The 25,129-nt window shown below is 39.1% G+C and overlaps 1 protein-coding gene and 1 long non-coding RNA gene across 7 annotated transcripts; both read right to left on the minus strand.

The window, feature by feature from the left end:
- Positions 1-844: 844 nt before the first annotated feature.
- Positions 845-15,754, minus strand: LOC113683113 (7-dehydrocholesterol reductase). 6 transcript variants are annotated; one of them, XM_089198502.1, is made up of 4 exons: positions 10,630-10,764; positions 10,084-10,221; positions 7,589-7,737; positions 845-3,675 (listed from the first exon to the last, which is right to left on the minus strand). In XM_089198502.1, the coding sequence occupies exon 4, from the start codon at positions 3,644-3,646 to the stop codon at positions 1,964-1,966; it is 1,683 nt and encodes a 560-aa protein (XP_089054628.1). In that variant the 5' UTR covers positions 3,647-3,675; positions 7,589-7,737; positions 10,084-10,221; positions 10,630-10,764; the 3' UTR covers positions 845-1,963. The 6 variants fall into 6 exon arrangements, with proteins under 6 accessions (XP_089054628.1, XP_089054630.1, XP_089054629.1 ...); XM_089198504.1 differs by lacking the exons at positions 10,084-10,221; positions 10,630-10,764 and adding an exon at positions 15,594-15,754; XM_089198503.1 differs by lacking the exon at positions 10,084-10,221 and having other exon boundaries at positions 10,630-10,762.
- Positions 15,755-19,246: 3,492 nt separating this feature from the next.
- LOC149049684 (uncharacterized) lies at positions 19,247-19,708 on the minus strand. Its single transcript, XR_016184466.1, has 2 exons — positions 19,588-19,708; positions 19,247-19,454 (listed from the first exon to the last, which is right to left on the minus strand). It is a non-coding gene; the product is annotated as an uncharacterized LOC149049684 (long non-coding RNA).
- Between the last annotated feature and the right edge of the window lie 5,421 nt (positions 19,709-25,129).

Consider the following 25,129-nt stretch of genomic DNA (forward strand, 5'->3'; position numbering starts at 1 on the left):
TACATATTTCGAAATATGAACATTTTTCTCGTAAAATCAATAAAACTTACTCATACCCTGTGTATCCGTTGTATTTTCTGGCGATTTCTGCCGTTTTAAGCTTGCTTTACCATCACTGTTGTTCACATCATCTACTTTTATTACGTTGATAAAATCTGTACAGACATCACACCAACCAACTCGCGCGTAAAGTAAGAAGACTATATTGAAGGCTTGAAATAATATTGCGATCGATCTTCATCAAGAAATGGGCCAGGAATATTCCACAATAGTGCAAATAATCGTGAAGGCGGATTGCAGAAAAGCGATTGCGTGACGCTCGGTAAGCTGTAAGATGACATGTTATTATATACCAGACGTAAAAACTCTTCAGATGCATTTTGTACCCACTCTGCAGTCTGCAGTCTATATTTTGTATCCGGTCTGTAGTCTGCTGTCTGCATTTTGTACTAACAGGTATCCGTGGCACCAATACAGTTTATTTTTGGTTACATTTATTGCAAAACACATATAATCTACCACAAAATAACTGTGAGTGAGGTAATTCGACATTTTCGTTCTTTCCCACATAAATATTCTTCTCTCCTTTTGTAAGAATGTAGACATCACTCACAATGTTTCAAGTAATCCACCCACCCTACAAAAAAGGAACTCTTGCACGCATAGCATGCCTATGTTTTGAAATAGGTGTATGCCCTTGGCCAGACTTGAGCGCACTATTTCAGTATACTAATCCGACACCCGTAGTATCACTACACTTGATTCCAAGGATCCAGTACCATCCAGGTATCCCAGTTACCCTGCTCACAGGGTCTAGTTATGAATAAAAATGGACGCGGAAAATATTAAAGAAAAAACTGATAATTATTTGCACATACAGCCACCTCGAGGTGTTAAATTGCATTGAGATTATAGTAAAGTGAACTCTTATCTGATAGTGAATTCAGAATAGGTTTATCTAAAATAAGTACATTTTAAAAATACAAATAAATATCGAAAATACATGACAGGTATTTTGCGGAAATTTCTTGTACAAAAATCTTCCTTATTAAAGATGATCACCCTCATATTCCTCGTGTAAAGAGATTATTTCTTTCCTAAGGCGAGCCTGGTAAATCAAATATGAATCTCTGAAGAGGGTAACTGTCACAAAAAGAGAACATGTAATTCCTCACCGAATTCAAGATTAGAGAAATTCTGTCTCGACTAGTAATAGTAATAGGACTGAGTAGAGTCCAAAGCGGTCTGTAATCATACGAGTGATAACAAAATCGGAGGTCCGCGTAGCGGGAGACCGATTTGTTTATCACGAGTATGATTACAGACCGAATTGGACGACACGAAGTCTTGTTACAAATTTATCATAAAAATTACAATTTCCGAGAAAAGAAGAATAGCCAAATTATGAAAGAAAGGGAAAATTTTCATTTAAAGACTGACAAGTGGGTGTAAATTGTGTAATGCCGCTCTTAAATTGACTTTTAATAACAACTTTGAATATGATTGGTTGACTTAAACTACAACTTTGAATATGATTGGCTTATTGAACTTTCTGATGACAAACTGTCCGATAACAACTTGTTAAGTGTATTAGTGGAAAACAGGAGTTTTTTTAAACCAATCACAAGCGAGGAAATTGTAATTTTTATGATCAATACTGCTAACAGTTAGCAGCAAGTATAATACGGGTATAGAAAAATTATTTTCTCGCGGTGACTGATTATTTCACCGAATATAATGAACTTATGATAAATATCAATTTTAAATTCCCAACACCAAGATAAATAAGTAACAGACGTGTTCATGAAGTTATGTCCACATCTACCGACCACAAGACTGCTTGACCCTATGCTCCCCTGTTGTTCATTAGTGGCAAATTTGTATCATGTCGTTTGATGGCAAATTTGTTTTTCTGCGAAAAAAGCAAATATATAGGTGCAGCTATTGGCATTTTCAACTTTTTTCAAAACACGTACGGAATGATCCTGTAGGGTACTATTTCACAGTACTTCTCCCAATGCACGCCATACTTCTGCCTGCATCTTACGTCGTCACGGTACGAACGGTGAATCAGAAGGCACAACATGAAAACAATATAGAAATACGGCAACACGTGACCAAACCCACACGCTAAGCAGTACGACAACGCGTTTAGCAAGTCGCCGACGTAATTGAAATGGCGGGAGAGTCCCCACCAACCAGAAGCCAGAAGGAAAGAGACTTGTTGCTTGGAGTCGGTGGTGGCATAAGGTGCTAAAATGTACCGAGCAGGTTTACCCCAGATAGTACATTTACCATTCGTCTTCATCTCCACCCGGAAGTAATCTTTTTGGTGATTGACAGATCGGAAGATCAAGTAACCCGTCAAACCCATTAAGAGGGTGGCTGCACATCCCCACCAGGGCAGGTTCACTGGATTTCGGGCCAGGTAAACACTTTGTAGAGTATACATGAAGGGAAGCCAGACTGTGTCTCCCCAAGCCAAGTAGAAGCCAAAGTGGTCGTGGGCGATGTCGATAGTGCGCAGATACCAAGATTCGTTGAGGAAGAAGTCAACAACATAAGTAGCGTGCAATAGGTTGACGAGAATCATTGTGTTACTAACGTAACCAAAGTCCTTGTACTGCTTGGCAGCGAATGACAGGTTGATCAATGTCCAGGCCACAATTCCAGGCCTTCCGTTGAAAAACAACTTGAAATCAAAAGGACCAATCCTGGGGTTGTGCTCGATACCCATAAAGAAGTCGTAGAAACACGATCCACTGAAACACCGATCTTCCGGATGACTCGGAAAATAATGCGCTTTGACGTAGGAGAAGAGGGCCAAGCTGAAGCCAAACACATTGGAAATGACCATCAAGGCTCCCCAGTTGTCGCTGATAATCGTTGCCTGTATCAGGCCCATTTTCACCAAGATAAAGAACAGAACGTGAGACACAATCCAAGCACTAAAGCCATTACAGTTATAGGTCAGTACGTTTCCAGCAGGCGTAGCTGTTCCACGTCTGATGCGACCAGGAAGTACCAAGAACAAAAACACTTGCAGAAGCATCCACGCGCTGTACAACATTATCGAACCTGCGCTAACTTCCGGGATGTTTCGTCTCGCGAAGACGATGATGGTCCAGGCGGATATCTCGTGCAGCACTTGCCCCCCCAAATCTCCAAGAGAGCACTGATATGCGTGACAGGCGTGCCAGAAGAAGGCAACACAGACTGGTGGCCATAGCAACATGAGGAATCCTATAATATTGGCGCTGAAACCTGGTAGGCCTGGGGACAAATTGATAATTTCATTTTTGGTTCTAACTCTCTCGGCATCCTGGACCCGGTTTCCTACTTTTCTCCTTTTAACGAGCAGCTGAGCAGTGTCGTGCTGTGAATCGGAGGCTGACGGACCCACGTAATCATTTTGTGTTTCTGCCACGTAACCATTCTGTGTTTCTGCGACGTGACCATTCTGCAAGTCAGGCACGTGACCATTCTGCAAGTCAGGCACGTGACCATTCTGCAAGTCAGGCACGTGACCATTCTGTTTGACAGATACATGGCCATTCTGTGTAGTAGATTCCCCAGAGTACTTTTGCGCTGAGCCGTTTACAACCGAGTGGCCATCGTCTGTTTTAACTTCAGAGGTTGACTTCATGATAGAGTTGTCCAAGGAAGAAAGCTTGTCTACGAAAATATATGAAACAGAACAAAAAAAGATATAGCAAAAAGATCTTGAAAAAAGGCTACAACTAAGAAGATACAAAACAAGTTAATCCTTTTAAGAATGGCTGGCATCTGATTTCTCCTTACACGTGAATAAAGGAAATAATCGTAAGATCAAAACATAGGCATGCTACGTATGCAAGACTTTTTTGTTTTTGTTTTTGATGGATGAGCTGAGATGGGGCGCTACGTAACTGATGTTTGCATTTTTGTAAAAGAAAAAGAGCAAAAGATTCAAAAGGAAATATCTTGACTGTTAAGAAAATTCTCTATGTAAATACCTTTGAAAATGTGTATGGAACAGTATGGAGACCATGCATACTGATGTTGGGGTGTAAAAGATTTAGGCATCTTCAAGAATTTTTTTTTGGTGCTCTTAGAGACTCACTCAACCTCGTTCCCAGTACTCTTCATCTCGAGAATAGCATTCATACACAAACCGCGGACCGCAAGCCGCGGTTACATAACATATTTCTCCAAAAACCGGTGCACAAATCTACGAATTACACGAACAATCGAAAATGTGTTGTGTAAGATGTATAACATTTCTCTATAAAAACGGTCTTAATGTAAACCATATTAATAGATATCACTATTGAATACGCCTAAAATGATTTCAGTTCTGTGGGCAAGGAACACCTTAGATTTCCAGTAGTTAGCGAGGCAATGGGTTAATACCATGAGTATGTCGCTTCTCCGGTGGATGAGAACAACCGAAGGAAACACATATAAGTACTTAAACACGAGTTCTTAAGCTTCAGTTCTTTAACTTCACACCGTCAACGCGGTTCACTGTGTTTGTTGAATTTACATCGCTGATGAGCCTACAACCAAAATGAAAATCCTCGTTTTGTTCATTTCGGGTGCCACTCATGTGTGAAAACTATGTCATTATGAATGCACAATGCGATCAAATTGATGCGTTTCACATGTTTCCAATCGCTGCCGGCGCAAATTCATTTATACGACCCAAATACGACATAGGTATTATTCAGGAGGGCTTTCCACCCGACTGCGTCTTACTTGTCAGCGTTTCAGGAATCCTACGATGAAACTGTGGAATTAATTTGGATCTAGCTCTCATACACACACAAGTTTTCTTAGTACATTGCAGGCGGCCCAAGCTCCAGCTGTGAGATGATCATCTTGCGTAAGAAGCGTCGTGGCCAAATTATGGGAATATTTACGACCGCTCTTAAATTCTCATTGCTTTTTACTTCCATTGTTGTCTGACCGCTCACTTTGTTGAAACCACCGGATTAAGGAATGATCATGAGTTGGTGGTGAATTGAAATTAAGCCACTGTTCAATTCACGTGCTTGGATTCTGCGCTGGATTTGTGGCCGCCTGGTCATGAGCTTGAATTTTTCGCTTCTCGGTAATGGAGTGTGCAGCCTTGTCCTTCTCTTAAGAGTAAGAAACCTAAGAATGGATAACTCGCTAAAACGGCCTCGTTTCAACAAAGTAAGCTGTCAGACAACAAGCGATGCACTGTGGAAGTAAGTTGAAGTATTTTTAGCTAATTTGACTTTTTTATCCCTAAGAGCGGCCGTAAATATTCCCATTCAACCTCATGTTTTCGCCACAATGCTTTTTGTCTTTCTACGTAACGTTACATAACACCCCATGATTAAAAACTCGTAAAAGAGTAACGAATTGATAAACATCATAACCAACAATTCAAAAAACACACTGGTTTAAAATGCATTTACAGACAACACTACAGCAGTCGTCAAGAAAAATTTAAGGCATACCTCGGTGCAAGAAATAGTGTATTGTTCTTTGTGTTGTCACCAATAATTTTTTAAGATCAACTGTCTTGACTTCTTTGTGTTCTTCGTTCTCCGTCAATCGCCAGTGAAGGGACAGGTTCTCGCACCAAGAGTGAGCCAAAAATTTACCGGTTCGACAACCGTCGAAGGAAAGAATTTTGGATAAATGATGACCAATCAGAACTTTAATATATGATGACCAATAATTGGATCAATGAGCCCAATCGTCTTTCAGTTATTTTTATTCATCACTGACAGAAGAATAGACCGCAGTTGTTATCCACACGGTTTTGATCGATATAGAACTTCAGGAGTTTTCCATGGAAGAATTAATTTTGCCTTTCATCGTTCGGTGATTGGTCTAGAAACTCGTATCATCATCTGACCAAATCAGATGCATGCGACGAGATGTATCGTGCTTTCCCACGCTTCAGACAGATTGCACGCTTTCACTTTAAGTTCTTATAGGCTCTTCTTGTTTTTTGTTCGTTCTGATAAGTGTTTGGGGTGTAATTTTGTTTTGTTATGAAACTTAAAATAGATTTAAACTCATGATTGCTTATCTTGTTCGCTTGAAAGACTCTCAAGAGCAACAATCGCGTCGACTTTAAGTAACGCCAGATTTTAGGCCAATCTGCTTTCCACCTACGACCCTCCGAAGTTAAGTTCTGAAATGAATTCGCTGATTTAACGGCTTTTTCAGTGATGGCCGTTTTCTAACAAGTTTCATAGTTAAGTTAAGTTTCATAGTCTTCAGTAATACGTTTGGTGTTGGTTCTTGAAACTCGCACCGTCAGAGTGACGTTCTATTAGCCGGATACAAAACCAGTAAACATTCTACATTTATCTGGTCATTGAACAAACGAAACCTGCAACACTAGTTGACAAAACTGTGTCATTTTTAGTATTTCTTTTTAAACCGTTACTCTGAATCACCGCCAGGTTTTCTCTTATCGTTCACAGTTCGTAACTATTTCTGTAACTCCAGCACAGAATTGCCTGATCTTGTATAATTTGTTTTCTTTGCGTTTTTAATTCTCGTATGAGAACCGAAACATGCTTCTGAGCAATAATTTTAGTAATTTTCATTTCGGGATATCATGGAATCACGAGATTATCAAACTTGTTTTCATACGGTGTTGAAGCTGTTTTTCCTCCAATCCTTATCAACGAAACTCATTAATCTTAATGCCTATGTAAAACTCGCTTAATCCCAAATCTTTGGACGTAAACAAAATTTGAATATTTTTTTGCTTCGGTGGATTATATTAATAAATGTCTAGAAACCTTTTTAACCTTTCCCAAATCTCATCTAACTGTTCTATTGTTTCCTAATTTACTCGTTCGTAACCCTCTGAAAGCCGAAAACTCTCAAACGAACGATGGGCCGCATCCGAAAAATGTGAATTAAAGAAAGTTTCTCTTTCAGTCTATGTTGCAGACGTCAGGAAAATAACTATGCATGTAGTGCTGTTTATTTCTGGAGCCAGAAAAAACGCTGAGGGATAATGATTGATTCTGTTGAATTTCGTGATAAATAATTCCTTTCAAAATTTGCAAATGTCAGCTTTGGCTGTCAAGTCATCAATAATCCTATTCACCTCTTAATGGGAATTTCTTCGCCTGGCATTGAAACCCAACAATAATTACCTTTGTCATGGAGAGAAGATAATCTGTCTTAATTCATGAAACTGAAATCCAGAAATGAACGACACAAAGCTGCTCAATCTAAATTTTCTTCTTTGCCTTGATAGTGCTATGAAATTAAAATTTCAAGTCCCTTCAACAGTTACCTGAAAAAATCTTGACACACTCTTTGCTTAACTTCAAGCCGCCAAGGCTTTCCAAATAAACGATTGCCAAGGTAATTATATTCACCTTTCAGCTTATATTTCCCATCGGTCCTGGCAGAATCTACGGTTTATCATCCAGCTATACAATTGACCCATTGATATAAACGTAACATGAACTCGAATTTCTCGTCCAACAATCACCATTATGCCAAGGTCAGACAGACAGAGAAATTATGCGCTATTTCGTGTCAGGCCCCAGTTGCTTATCAGATCGTGGTTTGCTGAGCTACGACACATCCAATCACTTACCTTTACACTTGGTTCGTATATTTTCCCAACAAGAGGCTGCACAATCTGTGAAGTCAGTTCAATTATCCAAACGAAGAACACGCTTCCTTTATGTTTATTAATGGCTGTGGCGCTCAAAACAGTGGGTAATCGAAAGCGTGAATGTGACCCTACCGGAAATAATAAAAATATTACTCGAACACGAGACAAACACGATAGATCACAAGGATGTGTTTGATATCCCGCTCCTCAAACCTGCTGTTTATATCTGTGGACCACGGGATAGAAAATCCCCCACAATGCCGCCTTTTATAATTTCAATCCCTTTAACTCCAAAACTGATTAAAATCTAACTTCTCCCTGCAATATTCATACATTATCCAGCAAACTCGTCCAGAATATTCATACATTATCCAGCAAACTCGTCCAGAATACTCCAACTTATCAGGTAGAAGTTGTTAATTATCTTACAAGGAAATGTGTAGTGGCTAGAGAGTGGAATTAATAAACAGATCTTGAGAGTTAAAACAAACAGAATTAAAGGGTTAAAACATTCGACCTTATACTATTCAAGGGAAGCTACAAGGGAACTAAAAAGTGGAGTAATGAGTAAATTAAGCCGAAGCACGATTGAATTTCTTGTCTCGATATTTCTTTCATGAACAGATTATTCATACCCCTGCATTGGAAAACCGGAACTTGTAGCGACCTGCTATTTGTTTTTTTTTTTTTTAATCTGACGTTTTCGAGCATCGACAAGGCTACAAGACCGCTGGCGTCGACAGCAAGTGTGCTAGTGCCATGTGTTCACACGCAAGTTTGTTTTTGTCCAACAGCGAATGAGAATTTCTACCTAAGATTATTTCTCTGAGGTTCCGGTACAACACACTTGGTGAAATTTACAGAACAATAATTAAAGGCTTCTTTCTGTTATGCGCTGGGAGTAAGTGCATTATCTTGCAGACCATTATAATCGAGTGGAAGTCGGCTTCAACACGAACTCCAAATCCGGATATGTACTTCTGTGTTTGAGCCCGTGACTTCTCTCCAGAAAATAATGTCTGTGCTAATTTGATTTAGAGAGCGTGTGGTGTTTTTTAAAATAGGGATCTGAAACCAGAGTTGAAAATCATTTGAAAAGTACAGGAAGCTTTTCCGCCGGCTACCCACAGATAACCTTTTTTAAAAAGGCTGATGGCTTCCTGCTTTTAAATAGATGAATGGAAATTTTTAATGGAAAGAAAAAACGTAGAATAATTGTAGAGATGAGGGAGAGAAAAAGCCATATCCGATGGGGAATGTGGCTCTTGTGGTTTGAGCCCAGGACGTGGAAAACGACGAGGGTCAGGACAGAAAGATACTTTGTTGTTCCCTCACCGCACCCGTTACAGACCATTGACGTCACAAGAGCCTAGTCTATGCTATGACCGGATCTCTTTGGAGATATTTGCCGTTCTTGTGGGTTCGATTGCCAGCCGCTGTACGGAAATGAGCCCACAAGAGTCGGCAAGAGTTTTGCTGGGGGTCTGGCACTAACCTCCCGGGCAAACCTCTCCTCAGATCGTCTCAAATCTTCCCGCGACTGGAGAAACGCGCTTCCTGCGGCACCAATAATAAGGGCCTCTCTCATGACACTGCTGCGGCGGATTTTCTACCTTGATCAGCCCTTGCAGATTATGGCCACTCCATTTTTTTGCCTATTGTCACACTTGTCAGTTAAAATTTCAAATGCCAGTGTTCTCACGGCCGCATTGGCGCAAACTTTCCCGACGGGTGCACGAAACATCAGGTCGAGTTACACATTTTAAAGTTGTCTAGCCAGGACTTGCTTGGTTTTATTCGAAGATCGCATATTTGAAAAGGTATGGTCGTTCCCCTTTCAAAGACTATAAAAACTTATGCTGAAATTATAATTATAAAACTGTCTGACAGTCGCGGCAGTAGGTGCTTCAGTGTGGACAAGTTATTTTACAGCATGAGTGAATGTAAGATCGGATGACTCAAATTAACTACAGCTCGGTCCTATACGAATATCTGAGTATTGTTGTTCTTTGTATTGGTCAGATCGTAGTAATTATAACGGTAAGAACGAAAAATTTGTTCCCAAATGGTGGGTAGATAAAAAGAACAAGAAAAATAAAAATCAATTGAGGAGCCCGCCGGTTTATTGTTTTAGAAAGCTGTAACACATCTGTCGGCTAGCTAACAAAAGCAACTTTCTCATGAAAATTTGCATTTCAAATAGGGTCGTTCTCGGTTCTAATAAGATTTTACTAATTATGAAAAACGCTGACAGCGAAAAGATCCTAAAAATAAATCCCCTGAAGGCTCTCACCAAACCATAAGATGTTTCAAAGCCGGCGACTATTTAGCTTGAGCAAATAAAAAGGGCAAATAACCACTTCACGTTAAAAACCCAGGCTGGCATCGATAATGATTTTCACGGCTTTCGAAGAAAGAAATAACTTTCTGCGTCGTTTTTCAGAAACGCAGTCCTTCATCTGATTATAGCTCACCCCCGGCTTCCGCTTTTACAATCAGAGTGTTTTCCTCGTAGAATTTCACTTCAAGCGCAACTTCCTCGCGTGAAGTCGAAGCTACTTCTTAATTAGATCAACCACAGAGTAAGACTGTCAGCTTTGAAGCAGGAAATACTGTGGGAAAAGTAAATGGTCCGCGCTGAGAAATAATGTCGAATAGAAGAATTTCGCTTAACGCTTGTGACCGAATGAATTTGCTCAGAAAAAAGTATTTACACTCATCGAAATATAAAGTGTTAAGTCTGTCATGGAGACTTGCCTTTCACATTGAGACATTGAATAATTTCATCATTCTGTAACAGTCGTGGGAAACGAGTTCTAGACTGCGCGTTTGTTTGGAGGTAGAAATTCAGTTTGATCTTGGTTACCGTGTTCATAATACATTGATTCAGTAGTCGCGCACCAAACTTGATTTTTAGCCTCTTAGAGGTTAGATATACAACGTAAAATTGATGTAAATAAAATTGAGGGCCTGATTTCATTTTCAGAATTAGCCCTGGTAAAATAATGAAGAAAATTTACCTTCTTTTGAGCTGGTTTGTTATTGACACATTTGACTGTCAACGAATATTCCTGCCGAAATAAATACACCGCACTGACTCAAATCACATGCTAAACTGGTGGAGAAATTCTTCCTATTTCTAGTGATCATTATACATGAGACAAAGAAGACAATTGTTTTTCGAGAAAAACGTGGTGTGTCTTCTATCCAATAGCAGACGAGTGTGGTATAATTTCCATTTTTAAAATGAAAAAAGCAGCTTTTAAAGCAGAATAAAGGCAAAAATAGATCATTAATAGTAATCATGTGACGAAAGAGTGTTTTTGTCACTGAGGTTGATATCCCAAGATATCAGGTGGTCCGACTGTTCGTAGGGCAAGCTCATGTAGTACAGAGTTTAACCGGGAAGATTCGTTGACAGACTACTTTTGTATTCTAAGGGGGTAAGTTTGTAAAGAAACTGTGGTGCTACGTCGGTGGGAGAATCTAACAAGGAAATTTGGTATTATCAACTGAGTTGATAAGTAAACGTAAATTGGCCACTGCAAAGAGTTTCAAAGCTGACGCTTCAAGTGTTAGCCTTTGTCATTCGCTCTGATGAGGGGCTATCGCTCGAAACATCAGCTTTAAAACCCTTTTCGGTGGCCAATTTACGTTTACTTATCAACTCAGTTGATAATACCAAATTACCTTATCATTGTTTTCTGGTTAACAAATAGCTCCCAGATTTCGAAAGTTCGCAAAGTTCCATGAAAAAAAAATTGGAAAAAATAAACCGCTTCTCGTAACGTTTTGCAAATTATGACGAAAGTTCATAATAGACATAAAGTAGTGGAGTTAATCGTTAGAAGTAGTACTAGCTTTCACGCGAAGTTTCCTTATTATTGTATGTTATGTCCAGTAGCCTGAAAACTTGAATGGTTTAGTTGATTCTAAAGTTCGCGAGACCGAACACCCAGCGACTGCATTTTATAATAACTTCATTTGCCTAAATAATAAGATAATAATAATAATAATAATAATAATAATATAAAAAAAAAGCAGAGATAATAATAAAACTTTTTTTTTTTTTTAGAGGGCACGGTAACGAATCCTGCAATCTGATTGGTTCTTTACTCGGTCAGTATTTTCCTATCTCTGCCCACGGGCCACGGTAACGCTTTCTTGAGTCGCCGAGTACATCCCAACTTTCGTTGTCATTTTTTCATAAATATACCTCGTTTTCCGGCTGGGCAGTATTTTTAAGCAAACACGTCGGTCACTACCTCAAGCCGATAAATAACTTATGAATCATCTCTTTTCTCTCTATCAAATCAATTTGGTTGACAGAAAAATATTGGTTTCAGAATGAATTTGAATAAACAATAGTGTCATTACGAAGTTGACAAGCGGCCTAAAAACCGTCTGCAATTAATTTTAATCGTTCACAAAAAGTATCCAGAAAGTTGACACGTGAAGTATTTGGTTACAGTTAAACTGAATGATGGAGCTTTCATTCATTTAATATCTGAATTTTCTCGAGCAATTTGTTCGTAGTGAAAGAGCGAGCGGAGTTTTAATTTAAGTTCTACAACAAATATACGCTCCCGGTGAGTCTTTCCAATTCCCTTCAATTTAGACATTTGTACCGTAAATTGCACAACAGAAATTGAAGGAATTTTTTGAGAAAAGGCCGCATTAAATTCCCTTGTGTCTCGTTGGAGTGTGCCGTTCGAATTTAGTTTTTGTGAAGGAAAGACCAGAGTCACACACGCCATTGCAGCAAACAAACGAGCAAACTCTCACAACTTCAAAGTAAAAAAATTGAATTTACTCACAATTACTTTCCTCGCCGTTTACTTAATGAACAGGGGTAAATCTTCGTACATGAATGAATGGTCGATGAGAGTGAATAATACTTTCCGTTAGATCATTGACATCATTGAAGAAAACATTGTCGTGACAGCCCTTGCCAAACTAGTTCTGATGTTTTTCAAATGTTCCTACGCTTTTTTTTCTTGCGCGCTCTCTAATTGACAGGTGTCAGATTGTGACAGATACTTGTAAAAATAATGTTTCAAAGTTTGTTTCGAAGCCTTTTAAATCACCTTTATCGTTACGGAAATGAAAATGTTTCGCTGAGGCATCTCTCTTTAATTTGCATCACCACTATTTTAATTACCATTTACTCACTCAAAAATTGTTCAGTTTATGGAAGATCTTGCCGTATTTACAGCCCTAAATCATTCGGGTTCTTTCGGAAAGAATTTCGTCAAGTTTAAAAACAATAAATATGTTATTTACCGGCTAAGGGTCGGTCCATATGGTGAAAAACTGTGACCGAGGTCTTGAAAATGCTGCCCTCGGCTTACGGCCTCGGGCAGTATTTTCAAGACCTCGGTCACAGTTTTTCACCATACGGACCTCCCAGCCGGCAAATAACATATATATCATGACAGGACGGATAATGCATGCACTGTAAGTACCTCCCGTTGTTCCATACAAAGCCTTAGAAAAGTTTTCTAAGGCTTTGTATGGGACAACGGGAGGTACTTACAGTCCACACGTTTTTCCGTCCTGTCATGTATATATATATATATATTTACAGACAGATAAAAAATAAAAATAACATCGAAATGCAAAATGGCAAAAAGAGTCAAGCCAGAGAGGAACTAAATCCTCATTAACGGCAGCCCTGTACTGTACTTTGTTCTTGTTTGTTAGGTGTTCCTATTTGGGTTTGTCTCACAGCCTTGGTCTGGACCAACAACAGAGTTCCTGATTTGGTTTTTGTATTCAGTGATTGGTTTTATTTAGTTTAAATCAGTAAGTGCTCTATTGTTCATTTCTATTCTTCCTGTAAAATTATTTGGGTTAGCACGTTTACCAAGAGTCTCAGTTCCCTAGGACCAACCGGCTCATAACCCAAGCATGTTTATTCATAGAATACTTAGGGAGGTGTGTTAGAGTGATTAAGTGTAGTGGTAGCAGAAATTTGTCAAGTTGTCTAGATGCTGGAGAAGAACAATTAAAGGAAAAATCAAAAGAAGATTCTTGGTGCCTCTCACTGCGAAAGTCCCCTTAGTACTTCTCTACAATAATATGAACTGCAGCATAAGGATTTGGTGGAGGATAAGGCCAGCAGGAGCCGTGAAATGAAACTTATATTTTAAGGCGTTACTCTTTTTTTAGAATATAATTTATATTGAATAACAGCTGTGACCCACTTCTCCCGCCAAACCCGTTTACACTTTTTGATGTAAAAATAATGACTTATTTGTTTCATGTATGTCACTACGACCGAGTTGATATTCGTTTCACTTTGTCACGGGCCATATCGTCGAATACAGGTCGATAGAAAGTTGCTTAAAAATTCCCGCTCCGTATGTTTTAATGTAAATATTTATGTGCGGGTGGCAACACTCTTTACTTTTCTTCAAATATCATAAAGCACTAAGAGCGGGGTGCGCGATGCTTGATGGTCTGGCTTTGCCATGCAACAGGCTCGTGACACTGCGCAAAACGCCTTGGAAGAAACGGACAGAAGGCTGGAGACGAAGATATCCCTTCTCCACGTTGTCGCAAATACTGTGTAAAATAACATTCAAAAAATGGCCCGAAGTGTCTGTCAGTACACCCTGCTATGTGATTCGGCTTATATGATCATGCGAAACCAAAGACAATGTCACAGACTAGCTATCGGCTCGAGTACCGTCAGTTCAGCAATTACAACTACAACAAATAGCAAAGAAATGAGAACTGAGTAAATAGATGGACGAAGGATTGAATAAATGATAGCAGAAAAATCCGAGACACCGATTTGTATACCGGCTAAACAGATTGCATGCTTTACATTCGATGAACTTGGCGCTAAGTTCCTTAGAGGATATTGTCCATTATTTGTAAACTTGGATATGAAACTGCAGTTAGCTGTTAGCTGTCTGCTTCTTAGGGCAGAGACAGCACTTATGCTAATATAATATCAGAATACCACTTCACGGTCAATATCTGTCAATGACAGAGCAAGTTTAGACCTGAACTTAAAAAAAATATTTTGTGTGGTTTGTCTTCAGACAATACAACAAGATTTATCTGATGAGTTGTGGCCAATCTTAGTGGAGCTTCGAGAGGAGGAAGGAAAAGATAAAAAAAAGGGCGAAAAAAATCAACAAATTTTTATTAAATGGGTTACTGGTCTGTCAAAGACGAAGACGATTTGATCCACAATTCTTTTCCTTTCAACCTTTGTTGCGAATGTCATTAATATTAGGTAAACCGCGTTTTAACTTATACTTTAGATTCTTTTATGGTTATTTACGGCTTGTTAGGGATTTTCATACGATACCTGGTTGTGACATATGGTTTCCTTTAACAATCGGTTTGTGCTTAGTTTGCCTATTGCATAAAGAGATATGGATGCACGCAAGGAGTTTGGAGAGCTCTCAAGAACTTTTAAAGTTGCTCTCAGCTAGGCTACGTTTCTCAAGCAACTTTTATAACTTTGCTTTTCTAGTGCTTTCGACACATCCTGCGTGCATCCATATTTCAATATACGCTCAGCTAGAATCACGAACTAATGATTTTATAATCGTTGTTATATAGCTAAATTCGTGCGGACATGCTGCTCTTGCATGGTCGCCTTTTAGTCGGTAAGAGATCTATCGTGTATGTCAGAAATGAGCTGAAGTTACTGGGCTGGAACGAGTCTCTACAAGAGCACAATTGGCATGTGCAAATAAACTCCCTAGCTGACCAATTTTGTAATTTCTCGGGCGGGCAAACTTCGAGCAAACAGAAGTGCAATTCAAATCGGCTCAGTTAGTAAGGCCGGCTCGGTTCTGAAAAAGGGAGGCTTATTAGTGAAACCCGCATCCCCTGAAAGTCGGTTGGTTACTGTAACAATAATGTGCAGCAATTTTCAAAGGAGAAATAATAGAAAGCTCCCTGAAATCCCCCTTAAATTTTGGAGAGGATCTAGTACGATATGACTTACGCCTTCTTTTACCTGCTTTTTTGTTGTGCCAGTATTTGATTACTTCTCCTTAGGTTAGATCCAGAGGAAAGTCGAACGCCGAAGGTGGCTATTGCTATCAAATAGGCCAGCCTGTTCCGTGAGTTTACGAGCGAGCACTGTTCGTGGCGTTCGATAATGGTAATTCGAACACTGATATTTGCCTCTGGCAAAACCCCATAAGCATGGAACTATGATGAATATTCTATTCTTCGAACTTAAGGAGGCATGTCAGGATTGGTTTCTCTCAGCAAAGATGAGCAAAATAATTCAAGTTCATCGTTTTTAGTCCGTCTCCTTGTTTCCTTCAGGTTTCAGTTTTCTTTCCAGTCTAGAAATTTTATTAAAATAATATTCTGTGGCTCACCTTTGTTAAGTTGAAGGCAATTACCTTCTTTAAAACAAACGACCCGAGTATCCGGTAAAAACAATATTCAAACAAATAAATACATTTCTTGTTTGGAGTTAAGTGTTTTCAATATTTGGTGGAATGAAAACAAAAGTTTCATTTCGCTCGAGTTCCAGAGAGCTCTGAAATTTTGGAGAAGTAATGAAATTTTTGATATCTGATTCACCCTTAGACGCAGAGACTGTTTGTGGTTTGTGGTGTGTATTGTTCAACCATGATAATATTTACTAAGAATGACATTGCATGCTTGAATTTATTATTTGTTTAGGCATGTTTGAAAGCCTCCTATATTTAGAAAAAGTTGTAGTTGTCTAGTCCCAGTATCTTTAATCATTCCTTATACTTAATGTTAATTTATGTTAATCACGATAAGGATGAAAGCTTTGCAGCTTTTGGGGTCGTGTATAAATAGATAATTGAAAAGATAGTTGCACCGACAATTATTGTAAAATAAGGCTTAAAAATCTATCTTAATGTACGAACGTAAAATATATATTCACAATTTAAGGTTCAAGCTGATTAACTTTAAAAAATGCAATTAATAATTTTACCTAACTGATAATATTCTTTGGCTACAAACCTCCTATGAGGAGGTTTGATACTGCTCATAAGAACCATGCCCATATGAACCATTACGGAGCCCTATCGTGTTGTGATTTTATAGCGTTTTGAAAGAAATAACTAAGCGTTTCCTTTTTCAGTTGACATAATGGTTCCTCTGGGGAGTATTATAAGCGGAAAGGATTTGTAACAAACAGACAACAAATAATTGAACGAACAACAAGTATACATCTAAGAGGCGAGCTGCTAAGCTAGTGTAACCAGAACACATCAGTGGGTGAATCCTCGCAGCAAAGAAGTACCTCGGGCTCTGAGTCCACGCTAGTGTCTCTAAAAACACACACATGCACACCCATGCAAGGTGTTACAGATATTGTGTAAAATCAATTTTTCCTTGGGGAACAAGGACTTGTGGTAATTTCAGTTTCTAGATGTAGCATCCTTCAGGTGCGGCTTCTCGGAATCTGGGAGAATGACGAGAATGCCAGGTTTACACTACGGCATTGCAACTGGAATTATTACCCTTATCAAGATATCACAGGTACTCTTAGCTTTCCCCTGCGCAAATATTAGGAGAAAGCACCTGAACTAATGCAATTGTTACACCCCTTGTTGAAATTGTTCTAGAAATTCTTGTAACAATCTGAATTGTTTCAGTCTTGAGTACCTATTCTTTAGTGCTCACTTAAATTTCCCAACCGTTATCGGCAACATCATCCCAACGCCTTGGCTTTGATGCCATCACGGTGAAATAACCTTAATTTCATAAAGCCTTTGCCATGTCAAACAAAAATGAGCCAAAACCTTAGTAATTCCTTATTAACGCGCCTATGTTCCTATTCGGCCAAAAGGAGGGGAGCGCTTACCTTATACAGATTTCACTGTATCCCATTGACACCCAAACCGCCCATAACCGCCCGTGCCGCGTGGGGGACTTGCGTGGGAGACGCTTTTCCCCCCTATCTCCCCTACTAAGCAGAATTTTGTCTCCAAATTTCCTCTGTTGTTAGAGGATCTATAAACCAATCAGAATCCGTGTTTTGCGCAGTTATTTTGATGACTTTAGAGGGTAGTACAGAGGCGCCATTTTATGCGTTCACAAAAAATGATCAAATTTGAAAAAATGGCGTACACGCGGCCGACTTTCAATATTTTCAAGTCGGATTTTCCGTTTCTTTCCGACCATTTTAGACCTCCTGGGACACAAAATGGAAAGAAAAAATACTATAGAATAAGCTGCTTGAAAAATAATGGACATCAAGGTCTTAAAAACGACAAAATAAGCTTTGGAATCGACAATACTACAATTCTCTAAAATAATGCGAATTAGGGCCGCAAAGTGAAAACCAAACTATCGGACTTATCCAATCGCTCTGACGAAGGGCTAACGGTCAAAATGTCAGCTTTTTTACCCTTTACGATGGCTAATTTACGTGTTAAACTCAGTTGTTAACACTAAATTACCTGCTATACTCTCCCACCGACGCAGCACCACAGTTTCTTTAGAAACTTACCCCTTTATTCATTGGACTTTAAGCGAGGCCTAGCGACATTATGAAGACTCCAAGGCACGGTAATTATCATGTTTGAGTAATCAGATGTCCAAAAAATTTGTTTAATAGAAGATTTTGTGTTAAAACGTAGAACTTTCAGTATTTTCAACATAACGCTGCGCAATATTCTTGCTGTGAAGTCAAGTAAACATCGATTTAAGCATGATGAATTCTACTTCGTGGGTTTCGCTCACGTAAGAAATTCGTACGTTTTTCGGTTCTAACAGAAATCAAGAACTGTTTTGAATAAAGCTTTCTTCCCGAAACGTTCCTTGGTCAGTTTCGTCTTTCTTCTTACTTTTAAATTCCATGTTTCAAGAGATCTCTCCACACACTGATAAATTTGCATATTCACTTTGAAATCCGATCTGCACACTTGTTTGCACACTTGTTTGCACACTTGTTTGCACACTTGTTTGCACACTTGTTTGCACACGTGCGCAAAAATTTATTGATTTTTATCTTTTATCTTGATTTTAGTGTAAAAACTTAATATGCATCTATCGCTTTTTTCTTTGAAAGTAAGTTATTTGAATGGTCTTCTTTCACTTGAGCTTGTTTTTGTAAGTGGTCTACATTCTTACAAAAGGAAAGAAGAGTATTAACGCGGAAAAGAACGAAAATGTCGAATTACCTCACACACAGGTATTTTGTGGTAAATGATGTGTGTTGTGCGAATAAATGTCACCAAAAATAAACTGTATTGGTGCCACGGATACCTGTTACTACAAAATGCAGACAGTAGACTGCAGACCGGATACAAAATATAGACTGTAGACTGCAGAGTGGGTACAAAATGCAGACTGAGAATCTGAAGAGTTTTTACGTCTGGTATATAATAACGTGTCATCTTACAGCTTACCGAGCGTCACGCAATCGCTTTTCCGCGATCAACCTTCACGATTATTTGCACTATTTTGGAAAATTCCTGGCCCATTTCTTGATGAAAATCGATCGTAATATAATTTCAAGCCTTCAATATAGTCTTCTTACTTTGCGCGCGAGTTGGTTGGTGTGATGTCTGTACAGATTTTACCAACGAAATAAAAGTAGATGACGTGAATAACAGAGATGGTAAAGCAAGCTAAAAACGGCAGAAATCGCCAGAACTACAACGGATACACAGGGTATGAGTAAGTTTTATTGATTTTACGAGAAAAATGTTCATATTTCCAAATGTTTATCGTTGTAAATCGACCATATTTCGTTCCCTATACTATTGTTCAAATTTTTAACGGTTCCTCTCGTAACTTAATAATACCGAGTCACACAACGCGTGACGCGTTCATGAATTAATCGTTGGCTTTTTCTCGAGGCGTGAGCTTGGGCTGCCTGTGACAAGACAATTGCGTAAACAATACTTGACATAATAACATGATACACAAAAAAACACAGGATTTTGGATCGTGTATTTATCAAAAAAGAATATCCATACAACTACAACGAAAACAAACATAAGATTCACCTTTCTGATCGTGAAATTAATACCATTCGCACTGTTATCGTAGCTACGTTCCCTGGCATCAAGTGAATCCAACATGCCGTCTTTCTTCACTATCAGTTTGCATCCATTAGAGTTTTGTTCTTTAGTCTCACGGTAAGAGTGTTGTTCAACAGATTGCATAGAGTATATGCAGTTTGGTTTCAGATTTCAGATTTTGCTTTTTACAACAAGTGTACGTTTTTCAACTAAGACATTGGCATACTTGGCATACAAGGCATAGAAGGCATTCATGGCTTTCATGGCTTTCAAGCGTTGGCGACTCAATCCGTTCGAAAATTACCGCTCAATAACACCTTTTAGCGTGGATTGGCCGCGAACAATACGACTTGTGTATGCGTCTGTAAGCATTTTGATCGTTTGCGCCATGTCGCTCCGGGTGGTCGTAATCTAAACACGTTGAAATACAAAACGACTGACAAAGAGAGTTTTTACTGGGATACCTGTGGTAGCCCAGTCTTAAAATGCCTTTGTTTTTTTTGTCGTTTTTTACTGGGATACCTGTGGTAGCCCAGTCATAAAATGCCTTTGTTTTTTTGTCGTTTTTACTGGGATACCTGTGGTAGCCCAGTCATAAAATGCCTTTGTTTTTTTGTCTTTTTACTGGGATACCTGTGGTAGCCCAGTCATAAAATGCCTTTGTTTTTTTGTCGTCTTTTTTTTTTTTACTGGGATACCTGTGGTAGCCCAGTCATAAAATGCCTTTGTTTTTTTGTCTTTTTTACTGGGATACCTGTGGTAGCCCAGTCATAAAATGCCTTTGTTTTTTTGTCGTTTTTTTACTGGGATACCTGTGGTAGCCCAGTCATAAAATGCCTTTGTTTTTTTGTCTTTTTACTGGGATACCTGTGGTAGCCCAGTCATAAAATGCCTTTGTTTTTTTGTCGTTTTTTTTTTTTTTTTCCTCCGCCACAAAATGGAAAAATTGCGCAATAGTACCCAGAGGTCATTGGGCCCTCAACACCATGACAACTAACTGTGATCCAATGAGGTGTTCACATACTGATCACGCGTGTTATCCCTCGACACCATGACAACTAACTGTGATCGAATGAGGTGTTCACATGCCGATCACGCGTGTTATGTTGATGATGATTGACGTTGTCATGCACAGACAGGGCCGGGTCACATGACGAACACGAGATTTTGCTCATGAAACTCTTTAGTCAGTTGTTTTGCATTTCAACGTATTTGGATTGCGATCTCCTGGAGCATTATAGCGCAAACGCGCAAAATACTTACAGACGCATATACAAGTCGTATTAATCACGGCTAATCCACACTGAAAGATGTTATTGAGCGGTAATTTTGGAACGGATTGAGTCGCGAACGCTTGAAAGCCATGAAAGCCTTGAATGCCTTGTATGCTAAGTATGCCAATGTCTTAGTTGAAAAACGTTCACTTGTCATAAAAAGCAAAATCTGAAATCTGAAACCAAACTGCATACACTCTATGCAATCTATTGAACAACGCTACTACCGTGAGACTGAAGAACATAACTATATGGGATGCAAACTGCTTGTGAAGAAAGACGACATGTTGGATTCACTTGATGGCAAGGAACGTAGCTACGATAACAGTACGAATGTTATTAATTTCACGATCAGAAAGGTGAATCTTATGTTTGTTTTCATTGTAGTTGTATGGATATTCTTTTTTAATAAATACGTGATCCAAAACCCTGTGTTTTTTTTGTGTATAATGTTGTTATGTTAAATGTTGTTTACGCAATTGTCTTGTCACAAGCGGCCCAAGCTCACGTCTCGAGAAAAAGCCAACGATTAATTCATGAACGCGTTACGCGTTATGTGACTTGGTCTTAAGTTACGAGAGGAACTGCACGTTATAAGGAATAGTACAGGGAACGAAGTATGGTCGATTTACAACGATACATATTTCGAAATATGAACATTTTTCTCGTAAAATCAATAAAACTTACTCATACTCTGTGTATCCTTTGTATTTTCTGGCGATTTCTGCCGTTTTAAGCTTGCTTTACCATCACTGTTGTTCACATCATCTACTTTTATTACGTTGATAAAATCTGTACAGACATCACACCAACCAACTCGCACGCAAAGTAAGAAGACTATATTGAAGGCTTGAAATAATATTGCGATCGATTTTCATCAAGAAATGGGCCAGGAATATTCCACAATAATGCAAGTAATCGTGAAGGCGGATTGCAGAAAAGCGATTGCGTGACGCTCGGTAAGCTGTAAGATGACATGTTATTATGTACCAGACGTAAAACTCTTCATATTCTTAGTCTGCATTTTGTATCCACTCTGCAGTCTGCAGTCTATATTTTGTATCAGGTCTGCAGTCTGCTTTCTGCATTTTGTACTAACAGGTATCCGTGGCTCCAATACAGTTTATTCTTGGTTACATTTATTCGCAAAACACACATTATCTACCACAAAATACTTGTGAGTGAGGTAATTCGACATTGTCGTTCTTTCCCACATTAATATTCTTCTCTCCTTTTGTAAGAATGTAGACATCACTCACAATGTTTCAAGTAATCCAACCACCCTACAAAAAAGTAACTCGCATGCATAGCATGTCTATGTTTTGAAATAGGTGTATGCCCTTGGCCAGACTTGAGCGCACTATTTCAGTATGCTAGTCCGACACCCGTAGTATCACTACACTTAATTCCAAGGATCCAGTACCATCCAGGTATCCCAGTTACCCTGCTCATAGGGTCTAGTTTTTTTTTTTTTTTTTCCTCCGCCACAAAATGGAAAAATTGCGCAATAGTACCCAGAGTTCATTGGGCCCTCAACACCATGACAACTAACTGTGATCCAATGAGGGTGAAGATGTTCACATGCTGATCACGTGTTATCTTGATGATGATTGACGTTGTCATGCATGGACAGGTCCGGGTCACATGACGAGCACGAGATTTTCTTTTGTCGGTCGTTTCGTATTTCAACGTGTTTGGATTACGAACACCTGAAGCGTTATAGCGCAAACGCTCGAAATACTTACAGACGCATACACAAGTCGTATTGTTCGCGGCCAGTCCACACTAAAAGATGTTATTGAGCGGTAATTTTGGACCGGATTGAGTCGCGAACTGTGTATCCGTTGTAGTTTCTGGTGATTTCTGCCGTTTTAAGCTTGCTTTACCATCACTGTTATTCACATCATCTACTTTTATTACGTTGGTAAAATCTGTACAGACATCACACAAACCAACTCGCGCACAAAATAAGAAGAGTATATTGAAGGCTTGAAATTATATTACGATCGATTTTCATCGAGAAATGGGCCAGGAATTTTCCACAATAGTGCAAATAATCGTGAAGGCTGATCGAGGAAAAGCGATTGCGTGACGCTCGGTAAGCTGTAAGATGACATGTTATTATTTACCAGACGTAAAAACTCTTCAGATTCTCAGTCTGCATTTTGTACCCACTCTGCAGTCTCCAGTCTATATTTTGTATCCGGTCTCCTGTCTGCATTTTGTACTAACAGGTATCTGTGGCACCAATACAGTTTACTTTTGGTTACATTTATTCGCACAACACACATAATCTACCACAAAATACCTGTGTGTGAGGTAATTCGACATTTTCGTTCTTTTCCACGTTAAAACTCTTCTTTCCTTTTGTAAGAATGTAGACCACAAGTAATCCACCCACTCTACAAAAAATAACTCTTGCATGCATATCATGCCTATGTTTTAAAATAGGTGTATGCCCTTAGCCAGACTTGAGCTCACTATTTCAGTATACTAATCCGACACCCGTAGTATCACTACACTTGATTCCAAGGATCCAGTACCATCCAGGTATCCCAGTTACCCTGCTCACAGGGTCTAGTTTTTTTTTTTCCTCCGCCACAAAATGGAAAAATTGCGCAATAATACCCAGAGGTCAATGGGGCCTCAACACCATGACAACTAACTGTGATCCAATGAGGTGTTCACATACTGATCACGCGTGTTATCCCTCGACACCATGACAACTAACTGTGACCCAATGAGGTGTTCACATGCTGATCACGCGTGTTATCTTAACAATGATTGACGTTGTCATGCACAGACAGGGCCGGGTCACATGACGAACACGAGATTTTGCTCATGAAACTCTTTGGTCAGTTGTTTTGAATTTCAACGTAATTGGATTGCGATCTCCTGGAGCATTATAGCGCAAACGCGCAAAATACTTACAGACGCATATACAAGTCGTATTCATCGCGGCTAATCCACACTGAAAGATGTTATTGAGCGGTAATTTTTAAACGGATTGAGTCGCGAATGCTTGAAAGCCATTAAAGCCTAAACGCTGTTCAACTACTGAAGAACATAACTATATGGGATGCAAACTGCTTGTGAAGAAAGACGACATGTTGGATTCACTTGATGGCAAGGAACGTAGCTACGATAACAGTACGAATGGTATAAATTTCACGATCAGAAAGGTGAATCTTATGTTTGTTTTCATTGTAGTTGTATGGATATTCTTTTTTTTAATAAATACGTGATCCAAAACCCTGTGTTTTTTTGTGTATAATGTTGTTATGTTAAATATTGTTTACGCAATTGTCTTGTCACAAGCGGCCCAAGCTCACGTCTCGAGAAAAAGCCAACGATTAATTCATGAACGCGTCACGCGTTGTGTGACTCGGTGTTCAGTTACGAGAGGAACTGCACGCTATAACGAATAGTACAGGGAACGAAGTATGGTCGATTTACAACGATACATATTTCGAAATATAAACATTTTTCTCGTAAAATCAATAAAACTTACTCATACCCTGTGTATCCGTTGCATAGCATGCCTATGTTTTGAAATAGGTGTATTTTCTTAAGCTTGCTTTACCATCACTGTTCACATCATCTACTTTAATTACGTTGATAAAATCTGTCCAGACATCACACCAACCAACTCGCGCGCAAAGTAAGAAGACTATATTGAAGGCTTGAAATAATATTGCGATCGATTTTCATCAAGAAATGGGCCAGGAATATTCCATAATAGTGCAAATAATCGTGAAGGCGGATTGCAAAACAGCGATTGCGTGACGCTCGGTAAGCTGTAAGATGACATGTTATCATATACCAGACGTAAAAACTCTTCAGATTCTTAGTCTGCATTTTGTACCCACTCTGCAGTCTGCAGTCTATATTTTGTATCCGGTCTGCAGTCTATATTTTGTATCCGGTCTGCAGTCTGCTGTCTGCATTTTGTACTAACAGGTATCCGTGGCACCAATACAGTTTATTTTTGGTTACATTTATTCACAAAACACACATAATCTCCCACAAAATACCTGTGAGTGAGGTAATTCGACATTTTCGTTCTTTCCCACATTAATATTCTTCTCTCCTTTTGTAAGAATGTAGACATCACTCACAATGTTTCAAGTAATCCACCCACCCTACAAAAAAGGAACTCTTGCACGCATAGCATGCCTATGTTGTGAAATAGGCGTATGCCCTTGGCCAGACTTAAGCGCACTAATTCAGTATACTAGTCCGACACCCGTAGT

The sequence above is a fragment of the Pocillopora damicornis genome, chromosome 2 (assembly GCF_964200805.1).
Source record: "Pocillopora damicornis chromosome 2, jaPocDami1.2, whole genome shotgun sequence".
Lineage (NCBI taxonomy): Eukaryota > Metazoa > Cnidaria > Anthozoa > Scleractinia > Pocilloporidae > Pocillopora > Pocillopora damicornis.

Excerpts from the sequence above, each read along its gene's own strand:
- LOC113683113 (XM_089198504.1), bottom strand. The coding sequence starts at position 3,646 with ATGAAGTCAACCTCTGAAGTTAAAACAGACGATGGCCACTCGGTTGTA.